The following is a 21699-nucleotide window of genomic DNA, read 5'->3' as shown; positions in this document are numbered from 1 at the left end:
AGTCGTTTTCGGGAACTCGTGTGAGGCGGTCGCAAAACTCAACCTTCGGATCTATTCGGTGCCACAATCGGGAGGACGGTTCTGGTGAACAAGAAGGATCAGTTAGTTGTTCCTTACTTTCAAGTGTTGGGGTTATCTGGTGAATGGTTGATAAAGTGTGTGAATCCAAACCGCGCCCATTGATAAGGCCAAGTTACTTAATCCGGGTTCCGACGACTGGGTGGAAGTGTGTGAGCGCATAAGTCGGAAAATCAACAAATCGGTTATTTTTACCTCGTAATCAAGGCTTAAATGTTGAGGAACCGATTGAATGTGTAACTAAGTGAGTGTGCTACCAAGAAAATGAAGCTACTGGCGTTTTTTCCGTTTGCCATTTTTGTGGCATTGAACCTAGGATTAGCCAATGGGATCAGTACCGATGAGTGGTACAACTTCAGTGAGCATCTGAGTGATATCCTTCCATGGGGAGATGAGCAATACGCTTATCAGAAGCTGAAAAATCCGGTGCACTTTTACAGTGAAAAATACGACCACGTTTATGTAAGCATCCGTTAGAAATATAAGCGCAAATTTGAAATTGGATTACTCTGGATTTATACCAACTACGATTTCACGCAATAATATTCAGTGCCCGAGTTGTTAGCTTCAATTCAGGATGGAATTCGCATCAGGAAGCGATAAGTGTTCAGTTTTTGTGAGAATGACCTTTGATGGAGTGTGCGAAAATATGCTTCCAGCTGATATGAATGAAGTGTGTTTTATATGCGGAGCATTGAAAGCCTTTGTGATTATCACCATACTGTAGAACAGAGTATTTGTCATGCAGCGACGAACTTTTTTGATAGATATTAACTAAGACGTTTTGAAGAGATCCAGTTTTTGTACTGAAACAATATAAAATAAGGAGTTATCAATAGGAAGAACCGGTAACCTAACGAAGTGTATTGCATAAAAATACGAAATTACTTGCCTAGATTCAAAAATCGTTAGATCACGGAAAAGATTGTTGGATAACGAAAAAATGTGCACTTTTGCAAGATACGATGAAACCCCATTCGAATGGAACAAATAACGAAGGACCCTTTCAAGCTTCAAGGGAAAACAAGGAGGATTTGGATGAAATATTGTGATTCAGAGTCATCATCCCCAAACTCGCATCAATACTCCAGTTTTTATGAAAAACGGCTACTCTCACTCAGACTGCCGATTGAGACAAACATTCTTTGTCTCTGCTACTTCACAGTCAGATAGGGTTTTAAAAATTCAAAATATATAGGCCATTAATCAAAATCAGTATAAACGACACTACAGTACAAATGTTGAATGAAGTTCAGAAAATATCTCAGAAAAATTTAATTTGTCTTCAGATACTCAGCGGGGAAGAAAATTTTATTATAGACTATGGGTTCCCTCCATCTTGAGGGAAGTATTCCTAAATGTGCTAATGCAATGCGCATTAGAGTGGCAGCCAAATGGGTCATGTCGGATTCCAAAAACCGACCATTTTTAGATGGACCCAAAAAACTGACCTGTGCAAATTTCCAGCTCAATCTGACTTAACGATCCCGCGCCGATCCTCCGGTGCATAGGGCCGTGGTAAAAGACCTCAACTGTTGACGCTTCGGAGCCAGCGTCTTTACCTGGTCCCAGTCAAGATTCTCGTCGACAGTTCGGATTTCAGCGGCTAGGCTTCGCCGCCACGAGTTTCTGGGTCTGCCTCTTCTTCGATGTCCTTCTGGATTCCAATCTAGCGCCTCTCTGCAAATCTCGTTTTCATCATTTCGCAGCGTGTGCCCAATCCATCTCCACTTACGTTCCCGAATCTCGATTTCTAGCGTCCTTTGATGACACCGGCGATATAGTTCCTCATTCGAGATCCAGTTGCCAGACCAGCAAGCACGGATAATATTCCGCAGGCAACCAAGTGCACCAAGTTTCTCACCCGTACAACAATACAGATTTAACGTTTGAGTTGAAGATTCGGATTTTTGTTCGTGGAGAGATCTGGCGTGAGCGGTGGGGACTCGCAAACGCCAATCGAACTTTTCTGATCCGGGTTCCGAAGCCTTTCTGGGTATCATCATCAGGTGTAATCTGGCTGCCAAGATACTGGAGGCACTCCACTTTCTTAACCTGTTGCCCAGCTACCACGAAATAGGAACGATTTTCTGTGTTGATATCCATCGACTTGGTCTTTCCGATATTGACTTTGAGACCTGCTGCCTTGGAGCTTTCGGTGAGGTCGTCGAGTTGTTCTACATGTATTGTTGTTTTGAGCGAGCAAAATAATATCGTCTGCCAGGTCAAGGTCGTTCAGTAGCTCCATTGTTGAAGGATTCCACGGCAATCCTCGGTTCGGTGCACAGTCGAACGATCCAGTCATAATCTAATCCATTACGATCTGAAAAAGTAGCGGTGAGAAGATACATCCCTGTCTCACTTCAGCAGTTACCGGGATTTGTTCGGACAAGACACCGTCGTGCAAGACCTTACACGAAAATGCCTCGTATTGTGCTTCGATGAGATGGACTAGTTTCTCTGAGACCCCTCGTCGCCTTAGAGCCACCCAGATGTTTAGATGGTTAAGTCGGTGGAATGCTTTTTCGAAATAACCAAAAACAAGCAGAAGAGAGTCCTGGAATTCGTTGATTTGTTCCAGTATGATTCGTAGCGTTGTGATGTGGTCCACACATGATCGTCCGGATCGGAATCTAGCTTGTTGTCGTCGGAGTTTTTTGCCAATTTATCCTGGATCCTGTTCAGAATCACTTTGCAGAGTACTTTGAGGGTTGTACAGATCAACGTTATGCCTCGCCAGTTACCGCACTCTGTCAGTTCTTCTTTCTTCGGGACCTTTACGAGGATACCCTGCATCCAGTCGGTCGGGAATGTTGAGTACCCCAGATGTCAGCGAAAAGATGGTGCAACATTTGTTGACAGGGCAGGGTCGGCTTTCAGCATTTCAGCAGGGATGCAATCGATCCCAGGTGCTTTGTTGGATTTCATGTTTTTAATTGCCGCTTCTATTTCAGCCAGCGAGGGCGCTTCCGAGTCGACGCCATTAATGCCATTTGGTCATCTCTATTCGTGATTCGGAAGAGTTGTTCGAAGTGCTCAGTCCATCGTTTGAGCTGATATGTTCGATCGGTCAATAACTGACCTGCTCGGTCTTTCAGCGGCATTCTTGCATTAGTCCTTGCACCACTGAGGCGGTGAGAAATGTCATAAAGTAATCGGATATCTTCATTGGCGGCGGCTCTTTCTCCCTCTTCGGCTAGGGAGTTTGTCCAGGCTCTCTAGTATCGTCTACAAGCTCGTTTAACTGCCTTTTCCAGCTCCGCATATCGTAAGCGATCGGCTGCTTTGGCTGACCCGGTGCATGCCTGCTCAATTCCGGCTTTCGCCTTTCTCCGATCATCGACCATCCTCCAAATTTCATCCGACATCCATTCACTTCTTCTTCCACAAACTTTACCGAGATTACCATGGCTCGTCGTGGTAAAGGCATTCTTGATTCCACACCACTGTTCTTCGACTGTTCCGTGTTACGGCAGTTCCGAGGCTCGGGATTCTATTTAGCTGTTCAACGTATGCCCTTTTCACCTCTGGATTCTCCAACTGGGCGGACGTCGTATCGACACCCGACTTTCTCCTCGCGCCGTTGGACACGCGCAACTCTCAGTCGTATCTCGCCAAGGACGAGATGATGGTCAGATGCAATGTCTGCGCTTTGTTTGTTGCGGACATCAAGAAGGCTCCTTCTCCATTTTCGGCTGATGTAGATGTGGTCAATTTGATTTTCTGTTCGGCCATCTCGAGATACCCAAGTGACCTTATGTGCTGGTCGATGGGGGAAGAGCGATCCACCGATCACCATGTTGTTGTTGCCACAAAATTCTACAAACAGCTCTTCCGTTTTTTTATTCGGGTGCATAAAAAAAAAAATTCGGAGACACTCAATGAATCCTTGAAAATTTTAATTTTCAAAATTTCTTTTTTTATGGATGCACCCTGAAAGCCCAGGAAAAAATCCTAATCAGACCTTGAGTGTCAATTTGACACTTATCGCTTAAAACCGCTGTACAATATCTATTGTTTCTCAACCGATTTTCACAAAATTTAGTTTTGAAAACCTTCAGTTTTCCGTTATTCAATGTCTAAAAAAAAAAATCCGAAAAAAAGCTTCGGAAAAAAATAATGTAGATCAGCTATGGAATTCTTTAAAAAAAATCACTTAGGTTCCAAAAACACTAAAGTATTTTCACTTCTATGACCACCAAAAATGTAAGAAAGTGATGTGAAAACCGTACTTTTTAATCAACGAACCGTCAAAGGTCACATGAGATAAATTTTGAAAAGAGGATCGAAAAGTTGACATAATTTGGCACTTTTTTTGCATGTTTAGATTGTCAAAATACGAAACACAGAATTTTCGACGAATTTTCAAAGCTAAAGAGTTCGTTTTGCTGTCCTTAAAGTGTGGTTTTGCTAGCGGTTTCAATATTTTGCGCTCGATTTGACCATCGTATTTTGTTTATTTTTACGCCGGGCAACTTTCTTCTTGCAGAAGTTAAGGCAGGCGTGTTTACTAAGACAGCTAAAGATTAGTTCTTTTAGAAATAGGACACTTTCGTTTGCTGATAGCTCATTTAAAATTTTGACAGCATTTTGCTGCCTGTGAAAAGTACTATCAGACCTATTTTTTTTCTCAAACTTTAAAATTAATGCGTTTCTGAGATATATACAATGCAAGAGAAAAAGAAAAAAAATATTTTGCACAGTTTCCTTCAAAATCCATCATTTTTAAATAGATGGCTTACAAAATCGTTGATTATTCAAAGAATTACTGTGTATGAGTGGTTTAAAAGAATGCAAACACTGTCAAAAATGTCCACTAAGTTCTAATCAAGCATTGGAGTGAAGCATATGATCGGCATCTACTGTTAAGGATCACCAGGGAAGTCAAGTCTAATACCAAAATTTTTAACTTTTAATAAGCGAAAAAAAAAGTGTAGATCACTGAAAAGTAAAAAATAAAAAATAATCCGATAACCCGAAAGTGTTGCTCAGTTATGAGTCATCCAAATCTAACTTCAAACAACATGTTTTTGCTAGTTTCAGAGCTCGTAATCTGTAAAGCCGGTACCGAGTCAATGAGGCGGGTGATTTCTGATGGATGACAAAATATATGAAAACCCCTATTTAAAACAAATTCCAGCGTTTAAATCCTATAGAATATCTGCTCGTGGCAACGTTCCTAGCAGATTAAAGTTTGTATTTGCTGGTTGTTTTGTATGGAATATAACGATTAACAAAAGTTCTGCACCTGTGGAAAAGTACAACAATTTTTAAAACAAAAGCTTTAGTTTTTGCTGCTTTTAGAATCCAAAAAAAGGGTAATCTTGTATGTATTGAGTATGAGTATGTATGAGTATTTTATATTGAAGACTTTACCTCATTTGACAAATTCGTTGCAGACTGTGACACGATTCGACTTATGATTGAAAAAATAACAAAGATTCAAATTGGCTTGAATGCTTTTTTTAAAATTCCGTCGAATTTACTGTATTTTTGCAGGATTGGGAAAAAGTTGACAAAAAGAAAACAACTGTTACTTTTTTCTCAGATGACAAAATTAAACGCGGTCTTTTGAAAAGTTGTTTATTGAACCTAAAATTTGTTTTCAAAATCTTTAAAATGTTCAATAGTTTACAAAAAAAAGCACAAAAACTTATTTAATGAATTTTAACCTATTTTAAGGAGTTATCTCGAAAACAAGAGCTGATATAAAAAATCTAATTGCATTGGAATCCAATAAGTGAAAATTAGCTCTTCAAGTCTTTGGACCTCTGAAAAATGTAAATTTTGTTGCTTTGTGTTATATGTACTACACTGTCCATTTTTTCTGATTCTTCTTGGTTATTTCTTAACATAGATTTTTGAAGAGGTCTTCACAGTTGTTTGAGCGTTTTGAGCTTTCGAACGGACTCTACTCTAAATTTAGGGGAGATTTGAGGGCCCCAGAAAAACAGATTATAACAAACTTTAAAAATTCTTAAACCACATTCACATCATAATCAAAATAAATTTAAAAAAAAATTGATTTAAAACATTTTATATCCATCAAAATTTTGCAACATTCAATTATAGGTAATTAAAATTAAACCAGATTTAAAAAGGTTATTTTTTTAAAGTATTCTTAAAAATTTTAATATTTTGTAAAATTTGATTGAAATTTTTTTTTCTGTGTGCAAAAGAATGGTTTAATTTTGAGATTCATATCGAAAGGATTCAGAAAGTCCGTGCTTATAAGAACTTTAAGTAAATAATCTTTTTAATGCCGAAAGCTTATGAACAGTACAATTTTTCAATAATTTGTTCCATGTAATATTTCTTTATTTAATTCGAAACACTTGTAAAAATTTTCAGGGAGCCGATAAACTTAAAAACTTTGGAAATGGGTAGTGATATGACATTTATGGAATAAATAATGGAAGTTTTAAACAGCTTGAAAGAATTCGTAAAAAAAAATGCATCGAACAAAAATTTCTCACTAAGATGAATCTGAACTTGAAGCAGGGCGATGCAGCAATTTTCAATTGTAATATCGTATTCTGTTAATAAATTGAATATAAAAGAAACATTTCTTGTTTGGCCCGCGAGCAAATCTCAGATCCAAAATTTGGCTCGCTATTGAAAATGTTGGCTGCCATGGGTGGCCTCATATTGTTTCAAACCTCCAGTAAACACTTAATTCTATGTAAAGTTTCCTGGATCACTTTAACGGATTAATTAGTTGGTTTAGATATCAAATCATATATCTTAAATTTTTGTAATCAAAATTCTATATTCACAATTATTTGCATTAAAGTCTGCTTCATTTAATATTGGAACAAATTCTTTTGCTCATTGTGGCGCTCCTAGTGGACGGATTTGGAAACTTTTTTCACCCACGTGTCGGGAAATTCATTACCTTTCACCATGTATTTATGTCATAACACCAAACGATAGCATTTTGTAAACAACCGCCATGGAAGCCGAACGGAGAGATCAAATTGTGCACAGTTTTCTTACGAGTACGAGTACGAGAATTTCTTCGAAACAGCAATGAATAATTTTTTTAATTTTTTTTTATGAAAGAGTAAAGAAAATGCTACATTTGTATGAAAAACAAATTATGAATTCGTTGATAAATGACTGAACTACACGCAATTGTTTGTGTTCCAATATTAAATGAAGCAGACTTTACATCCGTCGAACTTGGTCAGCACTTGGTCGTACAGCTTTCGAGCACGGATTCTGGCCACATTGTTCTGCTTCAGCGTCCGATTTGGCTGTTTGCTGGCTCGGAATGACCTTATTCCTTCCCGGAGACGAATTCGTCGCACCGTACTGTGAGCGGCCTGGAACTTATTGGCCAAATCGCGGTCTGAAAGATTGGGATTCCTCTTGACGGCCTTGATGACTTTCCCACGCAGTTTCCGGTCGACAGTTCCACTCCGACGCTTCGAATGCGGCTTCCGAGCCGTCGTCAATGTTTCCTTGTACTGCTTGATAACACGCCATACGGTATTTTTTGGGCATTTTAAGCTGTTTAGCTAGCTTCGATGCCGACAACAATGGATTTTCAAGAAAACTGTGCACAATTTGATCTCTCCGTTCGGCTTCCATGGCGGTTGTTTACAAAATGCTATCGTTTGGTGTTATGACATAAATACATGGTGAAAGGTAATGAATTTCCCGACACGTGGGTGAAAAAAGTTTCCAAATCCGTCCACTAGGAGCGCCACAATGAGCAAAAGAATTTGTTCCAATATTAAATGAAGCAGACTTTATTTAATACGAATAAATTACTGAATAAAAATTGTATAATTTAACGATATCTAAATTCGAGTCTCGATAAAAGTTATGCAGCATTCAAGGCTCCCTTAAGTTTAAATAAGATTCTAATAACTGAATTCTGGCAAAGTTAGTGATAATCGAATAGATTATAAGTTTATTTTTTAAATTGATTGAAACAAAGATGAACAAATAAGAACTGAAATAAAAAAAAAAATTTCCTAATTTTTTTTCATATTTCTTTCCAAAAAATCTACCACTAAATCACATAAGATGCCTTTTTACACAGATGTTTTGAAGGTTTTTTCTGTTTAGCAGATTTTTTTAAAACAAAACATTTGGAAGATTATCAAGCATTGCCATTTAAAATTAATCTTTTTAGTATAACCCAAAATAAGTGACAATTTAAAAACAATCTTTCAGATACATTTTAAGAATAAAATTATTGAGATACTGGAACAAAAATTTGTTTGAAGTTCTGTGAAATTATAGATTTTTTAGTCTTGAGCCTGATGTTAAGTTCTTCTAGAAATAATTCGTTGTTATTTCAAATAAACGTTGGTTCGTGATTGGTGAAAATGTGAATTACAACCCCACCGCCCCCTTGAGCTCTTCCAACGCCCCTCAAATTTCAAAATTGAGCTCACCGCCCCCCTGGAAGCTCTCAACGCCCCCAAGGGGGCAGTAGGGACCACTTTTGGAAAAAATGAATATAGATATTCTGGAAATAATTTTGTCATTTTTTTTTCATTTTTGCCGGTTTTTTAAAAAATGTTTGTCCTTTTTTTTAGTTTTTTTTTTTTAATTTTTGTCAGATTTGTCATTTTTTTCGTTTTGATAACAACTCGGTGTAATTTGTCATCGAAATTGAGCACTGTTGTTTTAAAATTCTTTCTAGGACTACCATATCGAAAAATGAATGGACCACACTAGTAAAAAAATATGTTTACAGTAAGTTTTTTTTTACACTTATATACCAACCGCGTAAAAAAACGTGCAAAAAAAACTTGTTAATTCCCGGAAACCGTGTAGAAAAATCCGTGCTGATTGCGGAAAATCGTGTAAAAAAGACCTTTCAAATTCTGCAGCTCTAAAACTTGAAACAATAAGACATGAAACTTGACACTTCAGACCTGAAACCTGAGACTTGAGACTTGAGACTCTAGACTTGAGACATGAGACCTGAAATCTGAGACCTGTGAACTGGTACCTGAAACTTGTGACCTGACAACTGAGACATGAGACCTGAGAACTGATACCAGAGACCTGGGATCTGAGACATGAGACATAGAACATGAGACCTAAGACCTGAGATATGAGACATGAGTCCTGATACCTAAAACCAGAGAACCTGAGACAAGAGACCTTAGACTTTAGACCTTAGACATGAGCCTTGAGTCATGAAACATGAGAAAAAAACATGAGACATGAGGCATGAGATATGAGACAGAAACATGAGACATGAGGCATGAGACACGAGACATGAAACCTGAGACGTGAAACTCTTAAGTCTCATGTCTCAAGTCTCAGGTGTCAGGTGTCAGGTGTCAGGTGTCAGGTGTCAGGTCTCAGGTCTCATGTATAGCGTTCTTAGTCTCAGAGCTTAGATTTTCCCAACTTAAAAAAATTCTAAGTGTTTCCCGTTCAAAAGGACTATTTTCTGTAAAAAACTGTATTGTTCTGTATTGTTTTCCTGCTAAATATTCAAATTCCATACGTCATTTTGGAGCGATTTCCGGTTTTGCAAAATAACAGAAGTTGACTTTTTTTTCGTTGTTTTTGTTTCGATTATAGTCGTTTTACTATCTTTATGGCATTCGCGACTTTATGAAATTCGATGATGAAATTTTTCCCATTCATCTATTGCCACCCGATTCAGAAATAAAATATAGATTGTGATTCAGAGACAGCATTCAAGAATAAAAACATAATCAGGCTTACGGTTCAAATATAAGCATAAAAATAAAAAAATTGAAACTAACTAGATTTGTGAAAAAATAGGAGAAATTTTATTTATTATGTATAAGATTTAGAGTTTATAAACCTATGGTAGAAATTACAAAATTTTCTCGCAGAATTCTAAAAATTCTTAGAGCAACAACAACATTTCTTCAATCATGAATAGCATAACACACATATTTAAACGTTTAAACAAGTGAGAGAAAATGTTCATGAGTTTCTCGAACATCTCTTAGTTTCTTTTCAATAAAATGAGGGAAATCTCACTGTTAGTGCTCTTATTTTAAATTTATTTTTTTCAAACTTCTTCAAGAAAAAAATTTGGAAATTTGAAAACCAATATTTCAGTAGAATTTTTACAAAATAAAAACAAAATAATCTTGACATTTAAAATTTTATAATTGTATACACAGACCAAAGATTTCGCATAAGATGGCTTGAATTCGATTGCCATTTTAAATTTAAACGCGTATTTCTTCAAATCTGAAGATAAAAATTTCTGTGAAATATCACATTAACTTGAATTAAAAATTCATTATGAAATCAAAAGTACAACAAACGAAGACAATCCAACAAACATCCTCATGAAATAGAAAGTTGAAACAATAAAACGGGGTAAAGGTCATCCATATGAAGCCGATAGGATTGGATTAGCCCCCTTTGAGCATTTTACCGGTAGCTGATAGTATGAATGTTTTGCGAAAGCTGAGTTACACAACGAATGAACGAAAGCAGTGAAAAGTGATAACATTGTATTAATAAATGTTAATGTCCCAGGCACTGGAAATATTCTGAATAAAATTAACATGATGTAACTGATTGCGATTCCAGATCAACACGAATGGGATCCTGACGTTTGCATCGGAATTTCAAAACTACCTCAACTTGCCGTTCCCAATCGAGTATCCCTCGATTGCGCCCTTCTATGCGAACGTAGACACTACATCGCAAAACCAAACGGCTGCGATCGCGTTCTTCACATCGAGGGATGCCGACCTCTTGAAACAGGTTGAAGAGGTGGTGCGAAGTAACTTCCGGAAGGCGCGAAACTTTGAGGCCGATGAGGTTTTCGTGGCAACATGGGCGAACGTGGGACATTTCAACATGAAGGCCGATGTTACGAATTCGTTTCAAGTGGCACTGATCTTGGGCGAAGAGGAAACCTACGTGCAGTTTTTGTACCCAGAAAATGGAATCAATTGGATCCAGGGGGATAGCGAGTCCGGATTGCCGGACGTGCGGGCCCAGGCTGGATTCATTTCCGAGGATGGTCGCTACTTCCCGTTGCAAGGATCGGGAACTGATAACGTATGATGGAGTTGACATATTTATTTTTAAAGAATGGTCTTGCTAAATATTATATTTTTGATTGTTTGTAGATCAAACATCTAACTGTGTCTTCGAATGCTGGCGTCGCGGGAACGTGGCTTTTCCGAGTTGGCCCGCTAGATCAGGAAGGTAATGTTGAAGAACCAGATTTGTTGAACAATGGATCACCAAGGGAGCCCCGAACGTGTGCCGAGGGAGGCCATTTCAAGTGTCACTCGGCAGCAGTGTGCAAGGACTCGAGAAATGGCTACTGCTGCACATGCAAGGCCGGGTATTACGGAAATGGATTCAGCTGTGTGAAGAACGATGTGCCTCTGAGAGTTGTTGGCGCAGTGAAGGGCACTTTGAATCAGTGGACTATTGATACGCAGATGCAGTCCTATGTTGTGATGGCCGATGGTAGAACGTACACTGCCCTAAGCCCTCTAGAAGAGGACATCGGCACTACTCTTCAGATTGCTCATATCATTGGTTCCAGTATAGGTTGGTTATTTGCTAAGCCGATAGGAAACGTACTTAATGGTTATCAGGTAGAGAATGAGATATGAATGCCTTTTGACCTTTTCATAATACCTGTTCTTGTTTTAGTTAACTGGAGGAAAGTTCAATCAAACTTCTACGATTGATTTCGAAGGTTCCCGTGACAGACTGAGGGTCGAACTCCATTTTAATGGGTTGAACATGTGGGATCAGCTTTCTGTAGACATCAACATTGAAGGAAGTGTAGCTCAAATTCCTTTGAGGGACAAGTTGCAGGTGGAAGACTATTCAGAGATTTTTCAAAAAGCTGGTAAAGACCGATTGGAAGCGTATACCAAACATCGAGCTCACATTCCTTCACAGAACCGAGATCTGGTTTACAGTATTCGACATTTGATCAACTACGAGACGTGCAAATTCGTGGACTATGACAACTACCGAGTGGCTACTTTAAAGAATAGTAAAATCAATTTGGGATACGAACCCCGAGAGAAGGCTATCCGAATGGGTATGTTGAACAAAATAAGTTCAGGAGAAAAGTTGAATCCCTGTGACGATGCACATTGCGGAGACAATACGGTTTGCGTTCCAAATTCAGACGATTCTTATGATGTAAGATGAATTTCAGCAAAGAAGTGGATGGAGTAAACTTATGAGCTTGTTTTTTCAGTGCAACTGCAAGAATGGATTTACCTATGTCCCGTACAGCAGCAATGATGTGGTGAACTGTGTGGACATTGACGAATGTTCTGGGGTAAATATATGTGACGAAAATGCTCGTTGCATTAATGAGCCTGGCGGCTACAAATGCTACTGCAATTCCGGTTTCGAGGGCAATGGCTTCCAGTGTGAACATATCGGGTCGCGATCAACGAGTTCCATGATTGTTCCTACCCCGGCCAATACATACTATGAAGTTGAGAACCATACGCCATCGGTAGAGGAGGAAATGTGTGAAGTATGTCAACAGGATTTGAAAATAGTTTTTACACCGTTAACTTTCTCATAACGTTGGCGAATTTCAGCACTGTTCCGAGTTTGCAGATTGTATACGAGGACGATGCGAATGTAAGATGGGATACGCCGGAGATGGATTTATCTGTGAAAATCCATGTGATGCGGATCATGTGTGGAATGGAGAGACTTGTGTTAGACAAGGTTCGACTGAAGAATGTGAGTCTGTGAATAACTTTTATTTCTATCGATTGATTAGGTAAATAACTTTTAAATGTTCTTTCCAGATGAAATTGCACCGTTCTGTACGGTTCAGAGTTGCACCTGCCCTACTGGTTACACACTCATCGAGTACGCTTTCGATCAGATCTGTAGGCTAATCGAGGCGCAGCCGGATGATCCGAATATGCCATCGTGTGACGTCGAAAACAATTGCAGTCCGTTGGCGAATTGCGAATGGAATGACCATCAGTACAAGTACGAGTGTGTCTGTAATCCAGGCTACGATGGTAACGGATACACCTGTGTGGAGAAAGAAGTTTCCTGTCTCGATGAGGAAGATATCTGTGATCAGCATGCTTCGTGCAACTACATCGTTGCGTTGAAAAAATCCATCTGCGTCTGCAATACGGGCTATGAAGGCGATGGGCGCTCGTGTCAGTTGGCTCCAGAATGTACGATAGACGATGATTGTGGCATGCATTCGGTGTGCAATGAAAGTCTTTGTGTGTGCCAAGAAGGTTTCGAACGGGATTTTTCAGATTTTTGCGTCCGAGCTGGATCTTGTGGTGGAGTTTATTGTGCAGAAAATGCCATCTGTAAGTTCGATCGCCATCAGGGTGTTCCCTACTGTTACTGCCCGGAGGGATATGTCGGCAATGGAGTGCAACAGTGCAAATCGATTCCTCCACCTTGTAACGTTAGGAACAACTGTGGTCTTCACGCGACATGTGGACCCAAATTCAGGTGCGAAATTCATTGGGCTTTGGGGTCTGAGATTGATAATCAAAGTCAAATTTTAGGGAACCATCCACGTATGAGTGTACGTGCAATCCCGGATTCTTTGGAGATGGATTCGTTTGTACGCCCGAGCGAAACTGTGCCAACATCCCAAGTTTGTGCGATCGAAATGCGAAATGCGTCTCTACAACCTCAGGGTATCAGTGTATTTGTAATCAAGGTAAGATTTCTGAGATGATTGTTAATTAAGGCTGACACAAAATACCTCATGGCATTCTAGGTTTCATCGGTAACGGAAGCATTTGTAGCACTGCTCCACGTCTGGACTCCGGGTTTCTGTTGATCAGTCAGGGAGTGGCTAACGTCCGGGTTCCGTTCAATGGAGCGCGCGGAGTGCCGGTGACGATGGCCCAAATGTCTATCGGTGTTGACAAAGATTGCGCCACCGGAAGAATTTATTGGAGTGATATCTCTGCCAAACAGATCGCCAGCTCCAAGTACGATGGTACCGATCGTAAGCCCTTCATCACCAAGGACATTGTCTCGCCGGAAGGTGTTGCTGTAGATTGGATTTCCCGAAGACTGTACTGGACAGACTCGGCCAAAGATACAATCGAAGTGGCCAGTTTAGATAATCCAGATCTGCGAACGGTTGTCGTTAGCAAGTACCTGGTCAATCCGAGAGGCATCGCCGTTGATCCTCATCAGAGCAAACTCTATTGGTCCGATTGGAATCGAGAAGCACCCAAGATCGAATGGTCCAATCTTGATGGAACGGAACGTGAAGTTTTGGTTAGTGGCCCAAATGTTCAGCTACCAAATAGCATTCAAGTAGCTCCGGCAAGCGGTGAACTGTGCTTCGCTGATGCAGGAACCAAGAAAATTGAATGCATCGACACTTACTCCAAGCACACGAGAACGATCGCAAGTAATCTAACCTATCCATTTGGTTTAGCTGTCACGGACGATCATTTCTACTGGACGGATTGGACAACGTAAGTGAAATGCGAAGAATCCCTTCTCAATTCAAATAAACTAACGTTTCAATACCCATTTCCAGTAAAAAGGTTGAATCCATCAACGTGTACGGCGAACGGCAGAAGGGCATCCCATCGCCGGTTTTCGGAACCCACATCATGTACGGTATGACGGCCGTCACCGACAAATGTCCTCTGTTCCATAGTCCTTGTGTGATCAATAATGGCGATTGCCCGGAAAAGCGGATTTGTCTCACCAACCCGCGGGCGCCTTCCGGCAGAGGTTGCAAGTGTGCCGATGCCGAAAACAATTGTAACGATATGATTATGGATTACTAAGTGTCAGCTTAAGTTCTATGATAAAAGTCAGATCCTTTGAGTAGTAGGTACTTAGGTACGTACGCTAAGCTAAAGAAAAAAGATACCATTTACATAAATGTAGTATTTGATATTACAACCAAATGAGAAGGAGAGATGTGAGGACCTATATCAGCCCGCATTGATGAGTTAAGTTCAGTACTAGCGTTAAGTGCAGTGTTTGATGTTTCCAAAGAGAAAATGTAATTTTGAAAATGAAATAGAATGTAGGCCTTGCAGTACAATTTTTGAATAAAAATTTTGTATACGCTGTTTTGGATATTTTGATTCCTTTTTATGTGAAAACAATGTTCTGACCAATTTAAAAAAAAAAAGTCATCTAGGGTCAATTTGAGGGCTTCAATCTCTGACTACTCATCAACTAGACAACTAGTCAGTGTCAGTGCTTCAACCCAGAATATGCTGTTTATCTATCCTCTGAACAAAGGAGAAGAATTTGAAAACTACAGCAAAATTTATATGTTTTCACACAATTTGGCATTATTAGACTTTTTTTTAAATTCTGAAGAATTTTTTTTAAATGCTGAAACTTTCCTACACTACACCTTCATATAATTATTATGATTTCTTGAGACACCGTTACGCTAAATTTTATCACTGTTTTATTGCGAGTTATACATTTTAGATTTTAAAAGTTCTAGTAAGTCAATAATGTAAACTAAATTGTCACATTTGAATTTTCTCCACTATAAATCAAACAACTTTGGCGAATTGTTTATGAAAAAATGCCAATTTTAACTGACTAACTGACTTAAAAGTGCATAAAACGTCGATTTCTGGCGCAATTTCAAAGGTCGAAGCTATCTACTTTCGAGGAAGTTTTTTTTTAAATAGGTGGATTCCTGAGGGATGTTAGAGAATTTTCATAAATAACACTAGTTTACAAAATTTTAAAAAAATCGTGAACTTGATTAACTGACCAACATTATTATTGTAAAATCGGGCGCTGAATCCGAAAATGAAATTCAAAAAGATCTCAGTAGAACCGTTTTTGAGTTATGCTCCAAATTTTAAATTTCGGAAAAATTAAAAAAGTGCTTGTACTTAGATTAAAATATCTCGGACGGCACAACAGTAATTTGAAATCCCACTTTTGAATATTGAAGGTGAATAAATTTTCTATCGATCATCTGAACACTGATTTTGCGTTTGACCAATAGTATTGTTGATATTGGTGACTTAATAAGAGAAAAAATATAAAAAACGCATTTTCTTAGAGAAAGTTTGAGACTCAATAGTAGCATTCAAAAAATCTGATTTACTTTTGCCCTTAAATGTGAATTCAAAACAAGTATTTCAAGTGGTTGTTTATCAAAATCGGTTGAAAATTGAAGAAGTTATGGCTACTTTACCATAACTGTAATTATTGCAGTTTTTAATAATTTAACGAACTGCAGTACACTTATAATAGTATAGGAAGAATAACACATGGTAAATCTCACTCGCTCTAAGTCAAAATTATTTATTAGCTTACCAGAAGGTCACATGCCGAGTTTCAGGAAGATCTGACCATAGGGAGGGGTTGCTTGAGTCTCAAACGTGAATAAAATTTTAAGGTTTTCTGCCCGGGAGGAACAAAAAATACTGGTTTTTCATCAATAACTTTTTTCATCACTAGCCGATTGTTTTTTATTGTTAATTTTTTTAAAGCCTAAGTTGAGACAAATATTTCACCCGAAGACTGCAACACGATTGGACTTGAAGTAAAAAAGTTATTGCAGTTCAAAGGCCCCAAATTTTGTCCAACGCGCAATGAGTACTTTTTACGCATTGCGTTTTATACGAGAATTTTCGACCAAAATACAATCTTTGAACTGCAATAACTTTTCTGTTTCAAATCCAATCGAGTTACTGTCTTCGGGTGAAATATTTGTCTCAACTTAGGCTTTAAGAAAATCAACCATAAAAAACAATCAGCTAGTGATGAAAGAAGTTATTGATGAAAAACCAGTATTTTTCGTTCCTTCCGGGAAAAATACCTCAAAGTTTTATTCACGTTTGAGACTCAAACAACCCCTCCCCATGGTCAAATCTTCCTGAAACTTGGCATGTGACCTTCTGGTAAGCTTATAAATAATTTTGACTTGGAGCGAGTGAGATTTATCATGTTTTATTCTTCCTATACTATGATAAGTGTACTGCGGTTCGTTAAATTATGAAAAACTACAAAAAATACTATTATGGTAAAGTAGCCATAACTTTTTCAATTTTCAACCGACTTCGATAAAAAAAACCACTTGAAATCTTTGTTTTGAATTGACATTTAAGCGCAAAAGAAAAACAGATTTTTTAAATGCTACCATCGAGTGTAAAAATTTTGTTGAAACAAAATGTTCTCTAAAAAAAATGCGTTTTTTATATTTTTTTTTCTCATAAAGTCACCAATATCAACAATACTATTGGTCAAACGCATAAACAGTGTTCAGATGATCGATGGAAAATTTATTCACCTTCAATATACAAAAAAGAGATTTCAATTTACTGTTATACCGTCCGAGATATTTTAATCTAAGTACAAGAACTTTTTTAATTTTTCCGAAATTTCATATTTGGGGCATAACTCAAAAACGGTTCTACTGAGATTTTTTTGAATTTCATTTTCGGATTCAGCGCCTGATTTCACATTAGAAATGACCTTCAGTTTACTGAGTTCAAAAATGCTGTAAACTAGTGTAATCAATAAAAAAAATGCTCCATACCTCATGTAACCCATTTTAATGTTCAAAAAGCCATCTTAGACACTAGGTTGGTTTATTTATTTTCCACTACATACAGTGGTCCTAAAAATAAATGTATAACCCAAAAATTTAAAAAATTAGTGAAAAATTACACCGAGTTTAAAAAAAAATAAAAAAATCAAGTGTATGACGAAATGTACAAGAAATTACAGCAAGAACAAAAATTAAAATGTTGTTTTTTTTTATCATAAAAAAATTTATTATTCGGATTCAGTATTTTGAACTAGATATCGAAATGTAGAGATAACCTTTTTTGTTGAATGAGATTTTGTATTTTAATGTGTTTTTCTAACGTAAAGGGTGTCCGTCCACGATGAAATTGCCACACTATGAAATTGCTCTAACTTTTTAACAGTTGGGTATAATTTAAAGAACATTTGGGTGGATTTAGTTCATAGTGCAGTGTTTACATCCTGCAAGTTTTGAAGTCTTGTGATCAAAACTCGCGGAAATGGAGTCGAAAGAACAGCTCGTGCGAGATAAAATCTTGCGCATTCATCAGGAGAACAAGGATCTCTCGCATCGTTCCATCGCTAAAACGTTGGGAATCGCGAATTCCGCGGTGTCGTGAGTGATTAAACGGTTCGAGGAGCGATTGACCACCGATCGGAAGCCCAGAAGTGAAGGAAAAAGTATTCCGTACAACACCAAAAATTGCAACCGCGTAGTTAGGGCCTTCAACCGAAACCCGAACGTCGCCGAAGTTTTGTCCAGAAGGCCAAAACTAAGGCTGGGCTTCGAACGTTCAAGGTACAAAAGGCCTCTAATCGCGACGTGAAGCAGAACAAGTCCGCCAAAACCCGTGCCAGGAAGTTGTACCTCAACATGCTGACGAAAGTTGAGTGCTGCTTAATAGACGACGAAACATTTGTGAAGGCCGACTTCAAACAGATTCCCGACAACCTGATTTTCACGGTCAAGGATAAGTTCAGCGTTCCGGAGCATATCCGCACTCAGAAAATGTCCAAATTTTCGAATTAATTCCTGGTTTGACAAGCCATATGCACGTGCGGGAAGCGGAGTGCACCTTTCGTGACCCAGGACACGATGAATGGACAGATGTACATGAAAGATTGCCTCTAGAAGGGGCTTCCTCTCCTTAAGGCCCACAACGTCCTAACAATCTTCTGGCCGGATTTGACCTCATGCCACTACTCCAAGGATGTGCAGAAGTGGTATGCGGAAAATAAGGTTAATTTAATGCCAAAAATGTTCAACCCTCCCAACACTCCGGAGCTCTGCCCCATCGAGAAGTACTGGGCGATTATGAAGCAGCACCTTCTTAGCACGTTCGTCGCCATGGGACCTATATTCGTGTGACGGGTGTATTTCCTGGGGGGCCCCGTCACGTCACATCAAAAAGCGGGTGACGCTCTCTCACTCAAGTTATCTGCTCAGTTTAGCCACACGTTGCAAATTAAGAAGTTCTCCCCCTTTATTTTCTCGCTCCGAGAATTTCTTTGGGCCCGGCCTAGGGCAGGAAGCCAGCAATTGTTGAAAAGATTTGTAATCGTACAAATTTTAACTGAAGTTTAAAAGTTATTTTTCAATAAGTCACTTGACCGTAAAATAAATCGATGTCCTAATTTTTCAAAGAGATAAATTTTTAAATTAATTTTTGTCAAACAAGTTACGCGTCTAAGGTCTTCAAAAAATAGAAATGAACACCGTTAAGCAAAATGTATTTCTACCGCGTAAGGTATTTCATGAATACACGATGTTCGCTCAGGTTGCCCACACATACCACGACAAAAAAAGTTTCATTCCGTTCGATCATGCTCCCATAGAGAGAATACAACATCATGTGACGTCATACGTGAGAGTGAACTTATTTTTCGGAATGAATGCGTGCGAGCTTCCTCGCAGTGAATTTCTTCATCGCGCGTTCTGTCAAACCGAACCAGCTGGGGTCGAGTCGAGCCTCTGCTTTTTGAGTGCAGTCGACCTGTAAAGTTGAACGCGAGCGGAGTCGAGTCGGAATTTTTAAGGGTTTACGATTCTGGAATTTCGGTCACCATGTTCAGCCATTTAAAGTGAGGTCTTGTGGAGTGGTTTGTTAATTCTAAACTTTTCTGTCTGGATCGGAAACAGGCCTTTGATTTCTACACCTACCTAAGCTGGTGGAGCACATAAAATGGCCATAAGCGAACAATACGTGCTCATAATCAATTTGAGAAAAAGTTTTTTAATAGAATTTTAATAAGCCTTTCGGAAGGCTTCCCGGGAGTGTGAGAAGAAAGAGTGGTGTTGTTGTTCGGTTTGTTGAAAAAATCATTCTTCGCTTGTTTGATTTGTTCTTTATTTTCTGGTCCGGTTGAGCTGCCAACAAAAAGTGCGTTGTGAGGAGCGATTCTATGTATGTAACGTGTATTCCGTTTCCAGAACTGGAAAGACTGGAATACCACCGAAACGAGTTCAGGAGGTCGTTGATGCATGGTCGTGGGAGGACCCGTTAAGCAGGGTCGATTTATGTCCGTTTCCATTACATAATCATGTTCAGTGGCCTCGTAGCTTAAATGTGGAAAACAGCTCTTTCCAAACAACACTTCGCGTCGACTAAACTCTCACACGCTGTCAATGAGAGTGTGCAATAGTAATTTATACGACGATCATCACCGGTTCCACCAGTCTCGACATCATCAGCGTCAAACATCAACAAACATCAGCGACAGCCCACGGATTGCCACCTAGCTTTAATGCTAGCGAAGCTAATTCACATTACTAAATAGATTATCCTGAAAGCTTTTTGGTTTCGGAAAACCCCATCGAAAGCAGAAGAATTTTTCAGCTTTGTATCCTTCCCCTAAGGTAAGCATGTTTAGCTACAATCCATCAACCCTCACACAAGCTCTGAATAACACCTTTACATAATTGGGTGATTCCACTACTAGCTAACTCGTGGATACTATGCTACCCAACTACAAGCCTAGCTAGGGAAATACAAAATCAGCCTGCAACTACTACTGGCTGGCTTTTATCCAACCAAGGTGAAGGTTTTGTTTATTTTTATACACAAACGTTTCCGTACTTAGAGCAAAAAAACGACTACCGGTCCACGAGTCCATTCTCCCCATAGATTCAGATTAATGGGTACATCACATCTTAATAGAACCGTACTGCGAGGAGAAACAGGACAAATAATTTTGATATTTCAAATTCGTTCAAATTATCTGTTATTTAACAATAGTACACGCAGCGAAAAGATTTTTTATTTCAAAGGAAAGTGCAGCGAAAACAAAGGAAAATTTCCTTTGATTTTGGGATAAATAAAAATTTCTTTGTTTCAAATGCATTTTCGTTTGTTTCAAAGAATTTTTCTTTAGAAAAATCTTTAATTCAAAATATTGATACTTTGAAACAAAAAACAGTTTCTTTTGATTCAAAGTTGCTTTCTTTTGCCACAAGGTAATTTAATTTAGATTTAAAAGCATTTATTAATTGAACCATTTTTTATTTATTCCAATTGGAAGCATTATTTTCTGTTGTTTTGAAATTCCTATTAGGAATTTCAAATGATAAAAAGAAAGGATTTCAAATTTAAAATTTATTTTTGTTCACAAATAAATGAAACACTGGGTCACACACCGGTTTACTTTAATCGAATCATCCGGTTTAAATTTTCGTGGACCTGATCGCTGGATTGGAGCGGTGTCACCTCGGTTGAGGCATCCAGGGACTTGGAAAACCATCTATCGGCCGTAGTCCTGTAAAATTTCAAGCACTTATTGAAAATCTTCTGTATTCATTCTTTAATTAACATAAACTTACCATACTTTATCCTGAATCCTCCTAACTAAGCTAACTCTGATCCACATTTTCACTCGACCAGCCAAACCGTTTTAAATTCTTTTTACTCAATGCAAAAAACCTTCTAAGTTTGAAGTTTTTATTTTAAGAAATTATTCCTTTGCATTGAATACATTTTTCTTTGGTTGAAAGAAAATTTACTTTGTTTCCAAATAAAAATGCAATTGAACAAATGTCTTTTGAATCAAAGAATTTGTTTAAAATCAAAGTCCAAAATTATTCGATTCTAAAAATTTATTCTTTCTTTCAAAAATTATTTATTTGAAACAAAACCATAA

At 38.4% G+C, this 21699-nt stretch overlaps 2 protein-coding genes across 3 annotated transcripts in view; both read left to right on the top strand.

Annotated features, from left to right (window-relative positions):
- On the top strand, nucleotides 1–15128 carry LOC129749607 (nidogen-like). The gene is made up of 10 exons (XM_055744627.1): nucleotides 1–540; nucleotides 10630–11106; nucleotides 11178–11657; nucleotides 11716–12219; nucleotides 12278–12565; nucleotides 12633–12780; nucleotides 12849–13527; nucleotides 13584–13741; nucleotides 13802–14516; nucleotides 14582–15128. Exons 1-10 carry the CDS (start codon nucleotides 343–345, stop codon nucleotides 14835–14837), a joined length of 3903 nt encoding a protein of 1300 aa, XP_055600602.1. The 5' UTR covers nucleotides 1–342; the 3' UTR covers nucleotides 14838–15128.
- Nucleotides 15129–19536: 4408 nt separating this feature from the next.
- LOC129749617 (mitochondrial uncoupling protein 4-like) overlaps nucleotides 19537–21699 on the top strand; it is a 30599-nt gene continuing 28436 nt past the window's right edge. For both annotated transcript variants that reach the window (XM_055744648.1, XM_055744649.1), the window contains exon 1: nucleotides 19537–20422. The gene's annotated coding sequence lies outside the window, so the exon portion shown is untranslated. The remainder of the gene's footprint in view (nucleotides 20423–21699) is intronic.

The sequence above is a fragment of the Uranotaenia lowii genome, chromosome 2 (genome assembly GCF_029784155.1).
Source record: "Uranotaenia lowii strain MFRU-FL chromosome 2, ASM2978415v1, whole genome shotgun sequence".
Taxonomy (NCBI): domain Eukaryota; kingdom Metazoa; phylum Arthropoda; class Insecta; order Diptera; family Culicidae; genus Uranotaenia; species Uranotaenia lowii.
Note: the sequence above shows the minus strand (reverse complement) of the source record. Positions and strands in the feature narration are given on the sequence as shown.

Excerpts from the sequence above, each read along its gene's own strand:
- LOC129749607 (XM_055744627.1), top strand. The coding sequence starts at position 343 with ATGAAGCTACTGGCGTTTTTTCCGTTTGCCATTTTTGTGGCATTGAAC. Across the intron at positions 541-10,629 it reads AAAAATACGACCACGTTTAT|ATCAACACGAATGGGATCCT; the intron begins GTAAGCATCCGT and ends TTGCGATTCCAG. Across the intron at positions 13,742-13,801 it reads TCAGTGTATTTGTAATCAAG|GTTTCATCGGTAACGGAAGC; the intron begins GTAAGATTTCTG and ends ATGGCATTCTAG.